Source organism: Bos indicus x Bos taurus, chromosome 12, assembly GCF_003369695.1.
Source record: "Bos indicus x Bos taurus breed Angus x Brahman F1 hybrid chromosome 12, Bos_hybrid_MaternalHap_v2.0, whole genome shotgun sequence".
In the NCBI taxonomy this organism is placed as follows: Eukaryota; Metazoa; Chordata; class Mammalia; order Artiodactyla; family Bovidae; genus Bos; species Bos indicus x Bos taurus.
In genome coordinates, this window is record NC_040087.1 from 11,407,857 (window position 1) to 11,427,494 (window position 19,638).

Genomic DNA, 19,638 nt, shown 5'->3' on the forward strand with positions numbered 1-19,638 from the left:
GTGCACCCGAAGTCCTCACGGGCCTTGGGAGCAATGGCGAGGGAACCCGCGGGAGGGACCCCTGCGGTTCCAACGTGGGTCAGGGTCTCCCACGGCTCCTGGCTGCTTTATTCTTCGCAACAAAGCCGGAGGGCTAGGCATTTCCCTTTCACAGATGAGGAAACGGAGGCTGGAGGAGCTTAAGGGCACCGGCAGGGAGGCACAGCCGCAAAGTCTTGGGGATTCTGGTGGTGTCGCCAAAGCCACGTCCGTGGGGGCCCGTCGTCAGGGCGCGCGGGGGAAGCGGCGGGTAAATATTTGGGGCTGTAACCCGGGCTCGGGCGACTGGGCGTCACCGCGGTTCCCCGGCGCGCGCGTGGCGAGGGCGGTGCCCGGTGCCCGGGGTGGGGACAGAGGCATCCGAGGCGCGGCGGCGGGGACAGACCCGGCGGCCCGGCTCCCGCGGCCCCGCCCCAGCCCGCCCCCGCCCGCGGCTATAAGACTTCGGGGCGCGCGGGCGGAGGAGACCCGGGAAAGGGCGGGCGGGCGCGCGGTGCCGGCAGCGGCGCGGCTGGAGCACTGCCGGACGAGGGAGCAGACTGAGCGGGACGCTGCCCGGAGAGGGGACGGCGCGAGCAGCACGCACGTCTGCACGACCCCAGCGCCCAGACCTCGCAGGATTCCGGCCCCTCAGCGACACGCGCCGGCGGAGCCCCCCATGAAGCCGCCCGCCGCGCAGGGCAGCCCCGCGGCCGCCGCGGCCGCAGGTGAGTGGCGAGGGGTGGGGGTGGGGGGTGGGTCTCCTTAAACCCGGGCATTGGAGAAGGAAATGGTAACCCACTCCAGTATTCTTGCCTGGAGAATCCCATGGACAGAGAAGCCTGGTAGGCTACAGTCCACGGGGTCGCAAAGAGTAGGACACGACTGAGCGACTTCACTTACTTGCAGGGGGCTGGGGGCGAAAGAAGCAGGGTCCCGCGTAGTCTCTCTCCATCCCTCCCCCTGCCTCCCCTCTGCCCCCGCCCGGCTGGGGGACACGTCACGGGCGCATCCTGACTCAGTCCTCCCGCCGCCCCCGGGGCCGCGAGCGTGGGGATCCGTCCACCACCCGAAAGAGCTCGGCCGTGCGGCTTAGCGGCGTGACCTTTGACTTGCAACTCCCCCGGGTGGAGGCTCAGTTTCTTTATCTCTAAAATGGGCGCGATGCTAGCGCGCATTTCAGGGGGCGGTGGAGTCTTGAACGGTAACAGCCAGCGGCCGGCGGCGATCGCGGGCTGCCCCACCCCGCCCGACCCCGGCCGGAAAGCAGTCCACGTGGTCTGGCGACCCTCGGGTACCCCGCGGGCGCCGGCGGGACGCGGGACCCCACCGTGGCCCGGCTCCCGCCCTCACCCGCGCCCTCCGCCTCTGCGCAGCCCCGGCCTTGGACTCTGCCGACGCGGGGGACCTGACGGACGCGCTGTGCGAGTTTGATGCGGTGCTGGCCGACTTCGCGTCGCCCTTCCACGAGCGCCACTTCCGCTACGAGGAGCACCTGGAGCGCATGAAGCGGCGCAGCAGCGCCAGCGTCAGTGACAGCAGCGGCTTCAGCGACTCCGAGAGTGAGTGTGGCGCCGCCGCGGAAGCTGTCGCGCCCCGGGCACTCCGGGCACCCGGCCCGCGGGGGAGCGCCCAGGGCTCGGGGCTCCGCGTGCTCATCGGGAAAACCGCGGGCTGGGGGCCCGGCCGAGCGAGCCCCGAAGCCCAGCGCCGTCTCTAGGACTCTGGGAGTCTCCGGGGCCGCAAGGCCGGCAGGGACCAGACCCCGCAGGGCGGTCTCCGGAAGGCAGGCTGGGCTCCACGCCGCCCGCCGGCAGGTGTCAGGACCCAGGAGGGCCTCCCCAGGGCGCCCTCTCCCTGCTCCTTGCCGCTTTCAGCGGCATCTTCAGAGGATGTGGAGAAAGCGCCACAGGCGTGGGGTCCAGGGCCCCCGAGAGGGCGCAGGATGGACATATTGGTGAAACCAGGAAAGGTTTCTTAAGCTCCCGTTCTTGGGGTGTTTGAAACGCTTCTTGCACTTTCTCCTGGCCCTGAGCCCGCCGAACTTGGTATTACACTGTCCGAAGTTTTGAAAGAATCCTAGCACTGCCAAGTCCAAGTATTTAGAGAGTGTCCCTCATCCTTCAGGCAGGTCCATGACGTGAACTGCTGGCTCAGACTCCCGGCCCCACCCCGGTACCCAGTCTGGGGCTGGGGGTGGGGAGGAAGAGGGGATAGGGTGGGAGAGGGCTGGGGCGGGGGCGGCGGCGTGAGTGGGTGGGTGGGTGCCGGTAGAGAGCAGATGGACGCAGAGCTGCTTCCTGCTTACTGTTTCATGGTGGAGACCACCCCCCAGGCTGCCCTAAATCACCTTGTTATAAAGAAAGGCCACTTTTTCCAGGACCTCAAATGTCCTGTAGGATCAAACAGCAAACTGGGTGACTTTTCAATCTTCTGTGACTGTCGTTTTTCCCAACCCGCATGACTTACTATTTTTCAAAGTGAATTTTGAACACTACTGGATAATTCTTGAGGTTTCATTCCCTAGATGGGTTACTTGCCAAAATGTCACTCCCTTTGCTGCCCTTTACTCTGGAAGTAAAAACAATGAGCTTTCCTTGTGATTCCCTTCTTTTGCCATCTGAAGCTTCTCCTTGTTACAGGCAAAGATACAGTCTTGGACTTACACATGAGCTGTCCTCCTGAAAAGGAATAAAGAGCACTGGCCATCCAGTTCAGGCCTGGAGTCAGAAACTTAAGAGTTCCAGCTTGACTTGCCTTGGCAGCCCTGCCCAAGGGTTAGATCTAATTGCAGCTTTTGAGGTGAAAGGGAATGGAATCATCTGCTGTTAATTTTCCATTCTGTATGTTTGGACTTTGTTGCTAATGACCAGACCGCTTATTTTCAATTTCAAAGGGAAGTCGAGAAAATTTTGAAATTTGTCTCAATGTATGTAGCCAAACTTAAATGTGTCTCCTTCTACTGGGGCACATTCATCAAGTACAAATTCTCTCCCCCGTGGGAAAGAAAGCTGGCACAGTGTGTTCAGGGTTGCTCTCTTGCAAAGAACAGCTCCATTCTAAACCACAGCTGCACTTGGCTAGAATAGGGCCTGAGCTCACTCATTCATGGGTGATTGCAACTCCCCCTGGGTAGGATTTCAGATCTGGGATCCGTTTTCAGGGGGGCCTCAAAGAAAAGGCACTCGAAACACATTCTTCACAGCTTCAGGGGAGATTGTTTGGAATGGTCTGTAGTTTTTCTTAGGGTGTGTGGACTGTGTTTTCTGCCTTTGTTGTTAACTGCTAAACTAACCCTTGGTTTGGTGGTTAGAGAAGTAAACGGGAGGGTATGAAGAAGGCTTGGATGACATTAGTCTTTCCTATAAATGTGTAGTTTGGCCCTCACGAGGCTGGTTAGAAATAGTCTTGGCAGAAGCGCTGTGTATCTAAATAGTCATTTCTTGAGGATGCATAATACGTGTCTTAATTGCCGCCAAGAGTGGATCACAGACATTTGTTATACTCATCTATCTGTTCAGTGCTTTTCTGTGGAAGAGAGTATTTGAGAGAGGTGGGTCCTACTGAAATGTAGGATCTCCCCAGCAAAAAGGAGACACCCTAGGATGATGGAAGTAAGAGCAGCTCTCTTTTGCCAAGCCTTTTCTGTGATTACTGTTATTATCTATTAGTCCACGATTAGCAAGCTCTTTGCTTAGCCTTAAATGTGCTATCTCCCACGTTCCCTACCACAGTCCAGCAATGCAGGCCCTATTGTCTCCTTTTTTTCTGATTAAATAGTGGAACCACTTGGACAGTCTCTAAGGTTTTGTCTGTCACCGTGGATGGCTGGCTGGTATGGAAACCAGGCCCTCCTGGATAGACTTGGACAGGGATCACGTGCCTGTTTGTCAATCATGGTCATGTTTGAAGGTGTCTCTTCAAGGCCGTGGCCCCCTCGCTGGGTCCATGGAGCCACGGCTGAGCTCTGTTGGGGCCCTGCATGAGGAGTGGGCCTTAGTTTCTCTAGCTGTGAAATGGAAAGGATTCTATTTAATGATGCTGTTAGCCGCCCACTCCAGTATTCTTGGGCTTCCCTTGTGGCTCAGCTGGTAAAGAATCCGCCTGCAATGTGGGAGACTTGGGTTCGATCCCTGGGTTGGGAAGATCCCTTGGAGAATGAAAATGCTACCCACTCCAGAATTCTGGCCTGGAGAGTTCCATGGACTGTATAGTCCATGGAGTCGCAAAGAGTCGACATGACTGAGCGACTTTCACTCACTAGAAACATCCATAAGCTCAGGATTAGAAAGAAAATATTTGCCCTGTTTGATGTTTTTAAGAGAACAATAAAATGCACATGCCATGGTGTGTCACATAGGCCAGATACATTTGGGCCAATGTTTTGCATGAACATGTTATTATGAAGCTCCCACGAAGCTCTGAACCTTTGGGACTTTGGTTTTTCGCTCTGCATTTTACAACTCCATCACTCTGAAGACGTACCCACTGCATTCCTGCTTTTTTGAAGAACCTTTCTTTTTCTCTTAAAAAAATTTAGAGGGAAAGACAAATGTTCTATGATATCACATATATGTGGGATCTAAAAGTATAATACCAAAGAACTTATATACAGAACAGAAACAGACTCTTACGGACATAGGAAACAAGGTTACTGAGGGCGGGGGGAGCAGGGAGAAGGATAAATTAGGAGTATGGGACTAACAGATACATACTACCATATATGAAACAGAGAAACAGCAGGATTTATTGTGTAGCACAGGGAACTATATTCCATATCTTGTAATAACCTATAATGGAAAAGAATAAAAAAAGAGTATATATGTGTATCTGAATCATTTTGCTGTACACTTGAAACTAATACAATATTGTAAATCAACTACATTTCAATTAAAAAATTGGTTGCTAGCATCCAAAGGAGAAAAACTAGACATTCCTTCTTTTAACCAGAGAAGCAAGTTACATCCATTGGAGAGAAGAGCGGATGTTTAATAAGGAAATATGTCTTCCTGTTTCTACTTACAGGGAATCCTCCTAAGACTTGAAGAGGACCACTGTAACAGTGGCGAGGCAACTTCACGTTAGGAGCGATTCAAATCGGGCTTGATGAGAATTGTACTTTTCTTCTAGATTTTGGTTCCAACAGTCAACACCAGGCATTTTCGTGAGAGCAGTTTCAGCTTTAGCAGTGGAAGGCAGCTCGGTTAGGAGCCGGGGCAGTGAAGTTCAAGCCTGATCCTCAGACATGCTGCAGGCATGGTGAACATCTTTGATTTGAACTTAGCTCGAAAACCCTGTTGTTCTTTCAGTATTTTCAGCACTGTATGTATACATCGTGACTTCTCAAATGTGTTCAATAACATTTTAACTCATCATATACTAAATTTTAACCAAAGTGTTAATTTATGATTCCACAGATTGATTTTACAGGAAGTTTCCAATATTAACTGGCACTTTAAAAGGTGATGTGAACTCACATCTTTGATGGATTGGAGGTTCCTTTTTCCTTTGAGGGGGGAAGTTTTTTGCTTCTTAACAGAAAAGGTCCAAGGTCTACTCTGCATGCTGGGGCTTTTATGATTCTGTTGGGCCATTGGAGGGAATGAGGAACTGGCTTCTCTAGCTTGTGCAACAGAGAAGGCGATGGCACCCCACTCCAGGACTCTTGCCTGGAAAATCCCATGGGCGGAGGAGCCTGGTGGGCTGCAGTCCATGGGGTCGAGAAGAGTCAGACACGACTGAGCGACTTTCCTTCCACTTTTCACTTTCATGCTTTGGAGAAGGAAGTGGCAACCCACTCCAGTGTTCTTGCCTGGAGAGTCCCAGGGATGGGGGAGCCTGGTGGGCTGCCGTCTATGGGGTCGCACAGAGTTGGACACGACTGAAGGGACTTAGCAGCAGCAGCAGCTTGTGCAAGACCTAGATCGTCTGTATTTCTTTGCCTTGACTGTTCTAGCTTGACCCTGGGAGAGAGGACCTGGGGGGCACACGTGACAGGTAGCCTACTAGCTGATCTGACGTAAGAGCCACTGAGGCCAGGACTTGAACTTGTTCAACCCGAGAGGGAATGAGGGGTTCGGAGCCCTCAGGGTGTCCTGGTGTGAACAAGTGTCACTGGTAGACGTGTATGCATGTGTGTGCTAAGTCGCTTCAGTCGTGGCTGACTCTTTGTGACCTTATGGACTGTGGCTCGCCAGGCTCCTCTGTCTGTAGGATTCTCCAGGCAAGAATACTGGAGTGAGTTGCTGTGCCCTCCTCCAGGGCATCTTCCCGACCCAGGGATCGGAACCTGGGTCTCCAGAGGCTCCTGCGTTGCAAGCATAATCTTCACCGCTGAGCCACCAGGGAAGCCCCATCACTGGTGGACACCTGAAGGCATATAGAGGGACCGAGCAGCCCCAGAAGAGAAGCTGGAACAATAGTGGTGAGATTGAGAAACGCGTTCTTATTCTATCGGTGTAGCTGTTGGGATGTAGCTGTTGAGTGGGAGAGCTGACCCCCTCCCCCACCCCGCACAAACCATTCCCTGTGGCGAAAGGGAAACAGGTCCAAGGCTTTCTTTTTCTCAGTTAATTACTATGGTTTGCTTGCCTGAAACATGTGGGATTGTTCTATATTTACAGGAGCTCCGGGCCACGGTTACTGTCTGTGGTTTTCCTTCCCTCTGGAGTAACACACGCTGGTGCCAACCCCCAAATTACCTTTCTCCCCACCCCCAAATGAAAACAACACGTCTACCTTTTAAACAAGTCTTTGTTTTTATAGCCAGGTTTTCCAAGCTTTGTGGGCGCTCCTATGGTTAAGATGTTCGAATATTTAATATGCTCACATTTCTTTTGATGATGTCTTAGCAAACTTGCTCCCTGAATTTGAGGTTCCTGGCTTCAGGGTGCCAGTTCGACTTGCCAAGGACATTTCTGATGGGACTGCGGAGCTGATGGCGGTAGATGTTGTAAGGCCTTGCAATATCTAGCCTTGCCACCTGCCAGGGGTCCCCAGATCATCACTGCTATATGTCCCTTGAGCCCTTATTAATGGCAGTGACTGATACTGGGCGGGCAATAGTACATTACTATGCTATCAGCCAGCAACACATTGCTGTCACTTGTCAGACTAACTGGCTGTTATTTTGCAAGAAATCGAGTTCTAGGGGAGTGAAAAGAACAGGAAGGCAAGCTTTGCTTCCCTTTTAATTTACACCTAGCATGCAATCTTATTCACTGTGGAATGAAACTTTATTGGATAAAGGGTTGAGAGAGGTTGGATTACTTCTGTGTTGGTGGGATTGTTCTTGGGAGGTTTGTTCTAAGGCGCCTCTGAAGATAAATTTTTTTCTTAAGAGTTTTGCTACTCTCTAAAGAAGAGGAAGAAGCTTGGCCCCAGAATCTGGAGTCTTATTATTCCCTGTGGTGGCCTTTCTTCTGAGCATGCCTTCCTCCAGTTTGTTGAAAAAATAAAGCCTGAAAACCATAGGCAGCACACGGAGCGCCTGGGTTTCTTATCCCCCTTTCTTAAAAGAAACTGAAGCTCCGAGACGAAGTGACTCGCACAGCATCACACGGCCTCGGTGCCACACAGCTCTAGGGGGACAGCAACTAGGATTTTCCCCCCCCCTCCGTCTCATTGTGAGAGTAGCCTGAGCTCATTATCAATTAGAGGCAACTCCTGATTATTTGAAAGGTTGGCTCAGTAGTTTGCAGCTGAATCTGCCAGTCAAGGAGCAGTCAGCTTGTCTATATACATTTCCTGAGGTTGAGGAAAATACTTAAAGGAATTTAAGGAATTTAATAATTAAAGGAATTTAATAAAATAATTTACTAATTATTTAATATTTTAAATAATTATTAAATATTTAATAATTAAAACATTAATTAACATCAATTAATTATAATAATAAATATTATTAATTAATATTATATAATATAAATTACAATATATAATATAAATATTTAATAATTAAAATATTAATTAATATCAATTAATAATAATAAATATTATTATTAAATTTAGTAATTAAATAATTACTTAATAAAATAATTAAAGGAATTTAATACAAAAAGGAATTTAAGCCCCAGGCTCTAAAGGGTGAGCCGTGAGCTGTGGTGATGTCCTGGTGCAGTGTGACTCTGCAGGGTCCCCTAAAGCAACCGAGTTACCTGAGGAGTCGTGAATCCCCACCGGATTCCTGTTCCCTACCATTTTTCGGGGACCATCTCCATGTCTAGTTCATTACTTTCTCCCAAACTCAATAGCACTTGGTCTACTTGGTGTGTGAAGCAAACAAATTGTGTGTGTGTGTGTGTGTTTCCCCGTCCCCAAGGGGTAAGTATACGTCGATGTAAAATTTCTGGGGAGTTGGGGCAGGACAGAAGTGAGGCCCAGAACCAGGGCCCGGGTGCAGGACCGGGTGCAGGAATGCCGGGGAGGCAGGGTGGTGACTGTGGCGGGGCCAACCGCCCCTGAAAGGTGGAGGCCAGGGTGCCGCCTGCGGGGCCCGGGAAGAGGGCGATGCTCGCGGGGCCCTTTGCAGCCAAAGGCACTGTGGCAGAGACCTGCATGCCTTCCTCCTGGCTCCCGGGTCCGGTCTTGAGGCCTGCCCGCCCTGGGCTGTCTGTGGTTTTCCTGCCCCTCAGGCTCGTTTCGCCTTTTCCCCACAAGTCTCTTGGGTTCTATTTATGGCGATTCCCTTGCCTCTTATGAGGTGACAGGTGGTAAGATGACGTGGTGGGTCTGCAGTGAGCATGACTGCTCTCCCGTGTGTCGGGGGGAAAGGCCTTCACTTGAGAAAACCCGCATCGCTCGAGTGGGGCTCAGCTGACAAGCCAGCGCGAGGGCTTCCCACTTTGAGTTCACCGAGTACAAGTGTCCCGGGAGATAATAACAGAGGTGCCACCAAAACAGTGTCCCGTGGGCACGTGAAACCGCCAAATAGGGCTAAGCCGGCTTGTTTATCACAAGACATCTCAGGCACGTCGGAGTTTCATCAGAGGACCCTCCAAGGGGCTCAGTGTGTCTCAGGGTCCAGGGACCATGCAGTTCTTCTCAAAGGACCACTATTCTGGGAAATACATTTTTGCGGAAATGTAAGCCTAACATTCAGAGTTTCAGATCTCAGTAGGTGTTCGTCATCAAAGCCCTGAAAAAGGCTTGTGGTCCTTTTAGGTGGCCTGGACTGGACCTAAGAAGGAAGGATCAACCGCGAGGGTTGTATGTGTTTGGAAAACTGAACGTGATGGGTGTGTTGGCCAGGAAGACAAGATGGCCTGGGACCACCTCCTAGGGGCCATGGGGGACCCGTGAGGTGCCTTCTTTAGGGATGAAGAGGAATTCTCTTCAGGCCAGAACCTTCTGTTTCTGAAAGCTGTCTTTTATTCTGGTTGTCTCTTGTCACTGAGTCCTGTTCCTTTTGAGTTAAGAGGAGCAAAGAAAGATGGTTTTGCCTCCTCCTGAGCTGGAGGCGATTGGATGAAACCAGGTGCATCCCGAGGAGGACAGGGAGCCCGGCCTGGCCATTTTGGTTCAGCTGCCCTCTTGCACCTGAGCAGCCTTCCCAGAGCACGTCTGTGCTACCCTCGTGCCAGGCTTTGTGTTTTGTTTTAACCAGGAAGGCTGTTCATCTGTGACCTCAGAGGCCACATCCTGCTTCCACCGCCGGCTCTGCCTCTGAGTCTTTGAGTTGGTACAGCTCAGCCAGCAGTGAGCGCCCTTTCTGTGTCACCACCATAGGACTGGGCTGGTTGGGGTTGGTTTCCTTTCCCTTGGCAGGACTCAGAAATAGGATCTCAGAACTTCAGAGCTGGAAGGGACTTTAAGGATCATTCAGTCCACCTTCCCATTTTACAGATGGGTAAGCAAAGGCCCATCTGTATAATGGGAAGGTGGACTGAGTCATCCTTCAAGTCCATTCTGTAAGAAAACCCACCCCCCACCCCCAAAAGGAAATGGCAACCCACTCCAGTATTCTTGCCTGAAGAATCCCATGAACAGAGGAGGCTACAGCCCATGGGGTCGCAAAGAGTTGGACTCGACTGAGTGATCAAGCACACACACACACACACAAGCAAGGGCCCAGAGACATTGTCTTGTTCCAGGGCTCCCAAATACTTGGTAGCTGAGATGATTTCCTAGATGCTCAGCTCAGCTTTGCTTCTGGTACCTTGCCTCGCTCTTGTTTTCAGGAGCAGGACAATGGAGCCACCCAGTCACCCAACGTGTTTGTAATCCACAGCCTCCAGGAGAAGAAATCTTTGTCTTTGACCTTCTAGCTTATCCCCAGAATACAGGAGCTCAGGAAAGACCATGCCAAAGACTCTCTGGTGAGCAGACAGGGAGGATTATTAAGTAGTGGGATCCAACCTTAACTTTGTATTTTAGGGGGTTCAGAGAGCTGAAGGGACATTTTTCAGGAAAGATGGTTCCTTATGTCTCACATCCCAAGCCACCCCCGCCCCCCGCCCCTGGCCTCCATCGGCCAAACGTTGGCTTAGCTGTCAGACACCTGGGCAGTGGGCACCCATGTGTTGCAAAGGAGGCTGGTCTGGTCATGATGGTCCTGTTGACCCTTCTTTTTTTAGGGAAGCAAGGACCTTTGGTGTGCCTGATTGGAGACACACACTCACACATACACAGGCATACTCTCCTGTCTCAAATTTAGGAGCATAAATATAAAATGGGCGTGAACTTGGGCAAACTTCAGGAGATAGTGAGGAACAGGAAAGCCTGGCATGCTGCAGTCCATGGGATCACAAAGAGTCGGACATGACTTAGCAACTAAACAACAACAAATATAAAATCTGGAAATCAAATTTTTTTTTTTTTAATAACTTTGCTCCCTTTGGAGAAACACTGTTGGTTATCAATAGACTAGGAGACTGATAAACCATTTCTAATGAGTTATGTTTTCTTTCCTGAAAGGTGCTGAATCGCTTTATAGGAACAGCTTCAGCTTCAGTGATGAAAAATTGAATTCTCCAACAGACAGCACTCCAGCTCTGCTCTGTTCTTCTGCTCCTGCTCGGAAAGGTAAGTCTACTAGTTGGAATGTGAGTTTTTTGGCTTCTTTATTCCCTCTACTCCTCAGCCTCTTCTCTCTTCTGCCTTACCCCTAACCAGTCTTTTCCAAATGTGCAAAACAAATAGAGAAGACTAATATCTTCATACCTGGGGTCGCACAGAGTCGGACACGACTGAAGTGACTTAGCAGCAGCAGCAGCAGTGTCTTTGTACAGTACAGTGTAGAGTAGATTTTGTTATTTCTCAGAATTTTGATCAGCATGAAAGTGAAATCAGGTAACTGGTGGGTGGCAGGGGATGGGTGGCTCAGATGTTACAGAATCCACCCGAAATGCAGGAAGATCCCGTTTCAGTCCCCGGGGTCAGGAAGATCCTCTAGACAAGGGAATGGCTCCCCACTCCAGAATTCTTGCCTGGAGAATCCCATGGACAGGCGAGCCTGGTGGGCTGCAGTCCATGGGGTTGCAAGGAGTCGGACACAACTGAGCCACTAACACTTGCACTTTTTTATTCAGGAAACGATGTAGAGAAACCGTGGGAGAAAGAAAATGTGCAGACTGCAGACGTTGTTTTCTCTTGTGTGTTGTTATCAATTCGGTGCTAAATGATAGTGCTTTCCTAGACTGGCTGGTTCTAGAATGTAAAACTCAGCAGTTAGGATTTGCAGAAAGTTGAGTTCTTTTTTTTTTTTAATTGCATTAACTCTTTAAAGAATGCTCTCAGATGACCAATTTAGCAATTAAATGGGGTCATCATTATGAAACAAGTGATGATCTAACATAATTCAAAATAGCAGCTTCAGCCTGCCTCTACTGCGATATTAATAGACAAAAAAGTTTTTAAAGATGCATGAACAGTTTCTTATATTTTGGAGCTAAGTAAATTGTCTCCAGCCAGAGAGCTGAATGTTCTATTGGGCAAGTGCCCTTTGAAAACAAAAGGAGTTTTTTTTCCCCTTAAGAAATGTTACACTCACTGAAAATAGTTGCAGAATGCAATAAAAATGGAACATAGTTAAAAAGAAATATGAAGATTTCATCATTTTCTCACTCAGGCAGGAAGGCAGAATTTCACCCTTTTTCAAAAGAGACCTTTTAAAGTTCTCCTCCCCACATAGCAAAGCCAGCAGCCCCTGGGAATTCCGCCATTGTCCAGCCCTCCGTCTGTAATGGATCTGTTGAATTGAGAGAGACAGAACAGTCTAGAAAGTGGCTTAAAACAAGCCCAGATTTGCTACCTGATCCTCTAGAGGTAGAAATTAAAGAGGGGGAAAAAAGCCCTAGTGGCAAATTGACTTTAAAAGCTAAAAACAGTGAGTTATTTGTAGCCAGCTTCCTAGGTGGTAAAGAATCCGCCTGCCAAGGCAGGAGACACAAGAGATGTGGGTTTGATCCCTGGGTCAGGAAAATTCCCTGGATTAGGAAATGGCAACCCACCCCAGTATTCTTGCCTGGGAAGTCCTTTGGCTGTAGGAGTCTGGTGGGCTCAGTCCGTGGGATCGCAAAGAATCGGAGGCGACTAAGCTCGAGCATGTGCTACTGAGGGGTCTGATTAATAAAGACGTGCATCCAGAGAAGGCATGAACAATGAGCTCTAGAGGAGAAAGCAAGACACGCAGAAAGAAGGACAAGTCTTAGGATGTGGATGGAACAAGATCACGGTGGGGCCTTGTTACCCTGTGTTGGCACCTGCATGGCACAAGGCCGCCCAGACCCAGGAGCCCCCTGTCGCCTTCCCTGTACCCTTTTGACAAGGAACAGTAGCGCTTAGTGAATTCCATCCTGGGGGCACCACGTGGGCTGAAGTACTGCCCTGGAGTGATAGTGTGAACAAGACTGCGTCAGAGAAGTTGAGCAGGAAGTAGGGACTCTGGGTGTGCATTCCACACACTGCATTGCTTCCCGAATATTTTGGCTGCTAACTCAAATTCTACACAATCAGAGAGTTAAAACTTTCAATCTTCCTTCCCTGTCCCTGTCTCACTGTACCTTCCAACTTGTTTGTTTGCTTCTCGATTTTATTTATTTCTGGCTGTGCTGGGTCTTCGCTGCTGCGCACAGGCTTTCTCTCGGCGTGGTGAGCAGGGGCTCGCTCTCCAATTGTGGTGCAGGGGCTTCTCGTTGTAGGGGCTTCTCCTGTTGTGGAGCAGGGGCTCTAGGGACGCGGGCTCAGTAGTTCTGTTTCATAGGCACCAGAGCCCAGGCTCAGTGGCTGTGGCACACAGGCTTCTTTGCTCCGCGGCACGTGGGATCTTTGTGGACCAGGGATCCACTTGTCCCCTGCAGTGGGAGGCGGATTCTTAACCACTGGACTGCAGGGAAGCCTCCACCTCCCAGCTTTTAAAGTAGCGAAGAGAGATACTTCTTCCAGGCTGCTGGGATATGGGTGGGGGATGGGGGGATGATGAACTACAAAACTCAGAAAGAAACATTTAGGCTAATCTTCAGAAAAAGCTTCTGAGTTGCTTGTAAGTAAACTTTGGAGCAACCACTTAGGGTTTGTACAGGACACTATTTAATAAAATCTCAGAAGACAGAGAGATGAGGGTCATATAATTCTGGAAAAATCAGATTCATCAGCTGTCTTGAATATAGAAACTGAACCTGAACTCTTTGTTTTTCAGCCAAACTTGGAGATACAAAAGAGCTAGAAGACTTTATTGCTGATCTGGACAGAACCTTAGCAAGTGAGTACATGCCTGGTAGTTTAAAAAACAAAACAAAACCAACCAGCACCTCTGATAAAGTGCAGTGATGTTTACCAGCTTGTCTGTGGCAGGAAGTTATATCATAAGGTGTTTTTAGGTTCAGAAACAGGACCCTAGTGGCTCAGAAAGAAATCCTGAGGATAAGCTGGCATTGAAGTTGACTGCCTTTGCAACCAGTGAGAACTTGGCCCCCAACAAACAATGGCATTTTGTTTGAGAAGTGGAGAGTAAAGTAGTAGTTAAAGTGAGGTTGGAGCCTTCCCAGCATGATGGCCTGCCAGGCTTTTTCAGAAAAGAAATCAGCTTATTGACCACCGAGTATTATACTGATTAATAGAGCTGACTCATCGGAAAAGCCCCTGATGCTGGGAAAGATTGAAGGCAAAAGGAGAAGGGAGTGAGACAGTTAGATAGCATTACTGACACAGTGGACATTAATTTGAGCAAACTAAGGGAGAGAGTGGAGGAAAAGGAGCCTGGTGGGCTACAGTCCATGGGGTCTCAAAGAGTCAGACACAACCTCACGACTGAACAGCATTATACTGACAAACCAGAGGGTTCAATCTCAGGGGTCGGAGAAAACTTCACAAGTTAGAGCCAGGGGTTTGATCTGACTTCCAGAGGGTTGGGTTCCCAAAGAGAAAATTGGCTTGGGGAGATCTTATAACCAAAGACCTACACCAGTTACTGAAAGACCTGGATCAGGTATTTGGTACCCCGTTTCCCATTTGTCAGTTACGCTAATGGCACCCCATTCTCTGTGACCAAAATTTTTGAGAACTGAAGGTATCAGATCATAATTGCCATGGGGGTGCCTGGAAGAAAGGACCCCGAGAATCAATCCACACATTCCACTTCCAAAGAACAGGCTCACAAGTGCCAGAAGGGTCAGCTGGAGTTTCCTGGATGACACTTTCCACAACTTACCCTTGGGGGGCCTTGTTCAGTCACAGAGCAGCCCTGGAGAATTTCATCTTAGCCCCTTCCATTTTACAATGAAAGAGTCAGTTTTCCATATCTTATGCTGTGCTATGCTAAATAGCTGGATAGGATCTGAAAAAATAGATCCAAAGCTGGTTACTTAAAAAGAATTCTGTTCTTAAACAAGGTTTCAGACAGACCTACCTACTATTAGGTGGGAAGTTCTTCTGCAATTTCTGTGTACTAGAAGACGTTATCACCCATACCATCCTCCATCAGAAGACCAAGGTCTGTTTTGACAGAGATGATTGTAATTGCAACACATTTTGTGTTAGACCCGTGGAACGTGCTTGTTGGCGTCATGAAAATTGCAGCAGGCTGCCCAGTCATACCAGTTCTTCAGACGTACATTACAGGGGAAGCCTGCCATTAAGTTTGGTGCTTGGATGCCTGTCTGGGAGGTGTGCTCCGGTTAAGCATGTGAGCTAAGTCGCTTCAGTCGTGTCTAACTCTTTTCGATCTTACGGACCGTAGCCCACCAGGCTCCTTTGTCCATGGGATTCTCCAGGCAAGAATACTGGCATGGGTTGCCATGCCCTCCTCCAGGAGACCTTCCCGACCCAGGAATCGAACCTGTATCTCTTGGTCTCCTGCATTGGCAGGCGGGTTCTTTCCCACTTGTGCCGCCTGGGAAGCACATGGTTAAGCATAGGAATTGTCAGCTTTTGCGAGTGGATCACCTTCTCTGTCTCCTATTGACAGGCATGTGAAACAAGAAGTTTTGGGTCCTTCCATCCTAAGGGAGAAGTTTCAGAAAGCTCAGAGGACCTGATGAAATCAGCTACAGAATATGCTGCTGGAGGGGGCAGAGATGTTGCTCACCCACCACCAGGCTCGTCCTAAAAACACCTTTGGGCTCATCTCTGGGCAGGTTAGAGACTGACTTTGTTTACCTGCTTGCAGCGTATTAGAGCAGATGACTCATGCTAATGTTGTATTTCCTCTTAAAACATAGCTTCTCTGTAATTTAAAATGCTTTTATGAAAATATTTGTAATTAATTATATATAGTTGGAAACAGTAATATGCTTTCCCCATTATAATATATTTTTGTATGCAAATAAAGTTTGAACTGGAGTCTGTCTTTTGGAAGCCTTCCTTTTTTCCCCCTCTTGGTTTCTTTCAGTATGTTTCCATCCAGGTGGTGTTCAAGTGGAAATAACATACCTCTTGACTTCTAATGGGGACTCTGGGTGCTGCCACGTTGCACTAGTCAGTGGGATGATTAGTGAGAGAAAGTATTACTTTGAAGCTCATTCTGCACTCTGAAGGGAAATTCTGGCATATGGTTGGTGGGAAATTTTAATTTGAGGATTGTGGGGTTTTTTTTTTAAAGCTTTTTATTTTGTACTGGGGTATAGCCAATTAACAATGTTGTGAGAGTTTCAGGTGAGCAGCCAAGAGACTCAGCCATACATATACATGTATCCATTCTCCTCCAAACTCCCCTGCCATCCAAGCCGCCACGTAACATTGAACAGAGCTCCCTGTGCTACACAGGAGGACCTTGGTGGTCCTGTTTTAAATATAGCAGTGCGTGTATGTCCAGCCCAAACTCCCTGTCTCTGCCCTCCATCCTTTGAGGACTGTGGTTTTGATGGAAGTTGGGTTTCTCTCCTCTGTTCTCCCCATTTCTTAGCACCTGTTTGGTTGCCATGTGTGCTTTCCTTCAATTAAAGGAAATACTAGGTGCACGAAGAATCCAGGGTAGGTTGGGGCAGCTGGAGGACTTGTAAATGGTGGTGCTCTCATAAGACCTGTGTGCTGAGGCAAATTTGATGTGCTGGCCTGGGTGCTAATGTGCAGGAGCCGGGAGCTGGAGGGGTCCCAGTGGAGCTGGGGGCCCACATGCAAGGTCTCCCAGGCAGTAGGCTTGTTTGTAGAAGCCAACAGCCCCACCTCCCGCCCCCACCTGCCTTTTATGGAGGATGGGGTGAGCCGTGAAAACAGGCAAGTCCATAGTTTTCTTGTCTATGCTTTTCTACCCTTAAAACATTTGAAATAACCAGGCATTGCTTTGACATGCAGAATCAAGTTATGTAAAAACTCCAGTCCTTATGTTCCTGTAGAACACAAATCCAAAACATAAGTACTTCTACTTTTACAGAAATCCATAAGGCCTTATGACTTTATTGACACTTTCAAAAGATAACTACTAATGTGGTCTGTTTTTTAGGGCATTGGCAAACTAAATTGCCTTTTCTTTAAAACTTTTCTTTTCCCCAAATTTCTGGGAAACCTTTTGGGTTGAACCCAAATATTTTCTTTAATTCTTTTTTTTTTTAACTTTTCATTTTTTAGAAAATTTTATTTTATACCGGAGTATAGCTGATTATGGAGAAGGCAATGGCACCCCACTCCAGTACTCTTGCCTGGAAAATCCCATGGATGGAGGAGCGTGGTAGGCTGCAGACCACGGGGTCACAAAGAGTCGGACACGACTGAGCGACTTCACTTTCACTTTTCACTTTCACGCATTGGAGAAGGAAATGGCAACCCACTCCAGTGTTCTTGCCTAGAGAATCCCAGGGATGGGGGAGCCTGGTGGGCCGCCGTCTACGGGGTCACAGAGTCAGACACAACTGAAGCGACTTGGCAGCAGCAGCAGCATAGCTGATTAACAATGTTGTGATAGTTTCAGGTGGACAGCAAAGGAACTCAGTCATACATATACATGTATCCACTCTCCCCCAGACTCCCCTCCCATCCAGGTTCTTTATTTCTTTATTGAGATATAATTTATATACCTGAACATTCATCCTTTTAAAGTACAATTCAGTAGGTTTAAATTTTTTAGCCATGCTTTCTGGCTTGAAGGATCTTAGTTTCCAGACCAGGAATTGAACCCATACCCTCAGCAGTGAACCTGCAGAGTCCTAACCGCTGGAGCACCAGAGAAATCCCACTTCAGTGGATTTTAGTACCTACGTTCACAGAGTTGTGCAGCCGTCACTGTCTCACCCTCTGTCTCTGCGGATTTGTCTATTCCGGATATTTCATACAAATGGAATCATAAACATACAGTGTTTTGTTTCTGGGTTCTTCCCTCTGCAAATTGTTTTCAAGGTTCATCCATGTTGTATGCGAATCAGTACTTCATTCCTTTTTATGACTGACTAATAGTCCACCATATGGACATACCATATTTGTTTATCCATTTATTAGTTGAGGGACATTTGGGTTATTTGTACTTTTTGGCTAGTGAATATTGCTCTTATGAATATTCATGTATAAGCTTTTGTGTGGATACATGTTTTAATTTATTTTGGGTATATAACTAGGATCACAATTGCTAGGCCATAAGATAACCCTTGGAGAAGGCAATGGCAACCCACTCCAGTACTCTTGCCTGGAAAATCCCATGGACGGAGGAGCCTGGTGGGCTGCAGTCCATGGGGTCGATAGGAGTCGGACACGACTGAGCGACTTCACTTTCACTTTTCACTTTCATGCATTGGAGAAGGAAATGGCAACCCACTCCAGTGTTCATGCCTGGAGAATCCCAGGGACAGGGGAGCCTGGTGGGCTGCCATCTCTGGGGTCGCACAGAGTCGGACACGACTGAAGCGACTTAGCAGTAGCAGTAAGATAACCCTATGCTTAACTTTTTGAGCAATTAGGACCTTTGCTCAGCTGCTGCACCGTTTTACATTCCCACCACCAACGCTTGCGGGCTGCAACTTCTCTACACCCTTGGCAACCCTTGTTGTTGTTCATCTTTTTGAATGTAGCCAGCCGAGTGGGTGTAAAGTATCTTTTTGTGGTTTTCATTTGCATTTCCCTGATGACTAACGATCTTGAACATCTATTTATGTTTTTATTGGCCATTTGTATTTCTTCTTTGGAGGAATGTCTGTTTACAGCCTTCGCCCATTTTTAAATGTTGTTGTTGTTCAGTCGCTCAGTTGTGTCTGACTCTTTGTGACCCCATGGACTGCAGCACGCCAGGCTTCCCTGTCCATCGCCAGCTCCCGGAGCTTGTTCAAACTCATGTCCACTGAGTCGGTGATGCCATCCAACCATCTCATCCTCTGTCGTCCCCTTTTCCTCCTGCCTTCAACCTTTCCCAGCATCAGGGTCTTTTCTAATGAGTTGGCTCTTCCCATCAGGTGACCAAAGCTTCAGCTTCAACTCCAGTCCTTCCAATGAATATTCAGGACTGATTTCTTTTAGGATTGACTGGTTTGATTTCCTTGAAATCCAAGGGACTCTCAACAGTATTCTTTATTATTGTTGAGCTGTAGGAGTTTTCTATGTATTCTGTATACAAGTCTTTTATCAGACATATGATTTGAAAATACATTCTTCTATTTTGCGTGTTGTCTTTTCACTTTATTAGTGTCCTTTGAAGCACTAATTTTATTCCACTGCTTTTGTTTATTTATTTTAATTTTTATTGGCGTACAGTTGCTTTACAGTGTCGTGTTCGTTTCTACTGTACAGCAAAGTGAACCAGCCATTTGTATACATATATCTATCCCCTCTTTTTTGGATTTCCTTCCCATTTAGGTCACCACAGAGCATTGGGTAGAGTTTCCTGAAGCACTAAATTTTGATGAAGTCCATTTTATCTGTTTCTTCTTTTGTCACTTGTCAAAAGTCCACTTTTGGTGTCATATCCAACCATTGCCTAATTAAAGATGACAGTTATTCATATATTTTCTTTTAAGAGTTCCATAAGATTATACAGATCTTACATTTAGGTATTTGGTCAGCTTTGGTTTAATTTTGTATGTGATGTGAGGGAGGTATCCACTCTTTCACATGTAAACATCCAGTTGTCATATCATTATTTATTGAAAAGACTATGTTTTCCCCCTTGAATTGTGTTGATACTCTTGTTAAAAATCAGCTGATCCTACATGTATGGGTTTGTTTCTGGACTCTCAGTTCTGTTCCAGGGATTTCTATGTCTATCTT

At 48.1% G+C, this 19,638-nt stretch overlaps 1 protein-coding gene across 1 annotated transcript; it reads left to right on the forward strand.

Annotated features, from left to right (window-relative positions):
- Positions 1 to 425: 425 nt before the first annotated feature.
- RGCC (regulator of cell cycle) lies at positions 426 to 15,795 on the forward strand. The gene is made up of 5 exons (XM_027557140.1): positions 426 to 746; positions 1,395 to 1,580; positions 10,933 to 11,040; positions 13,655 to 13,717; positions 15,422 to 15,795. The coding sequence occupies exons 1-5, from the start codon at positions 698 to 700 to the stop codon at positions 15,427 to 15,429; spliced, it is 414 nt and encodes a 137-aa protein (XP_027412941.1). The 5' UTR covers positions 426 to 697; the 3' UTR covers positions 15,430 to 15,795.
- The last annotated feature ends 3,843 nt before the right edge of the window (positions 15,796 to 19,638 follow it).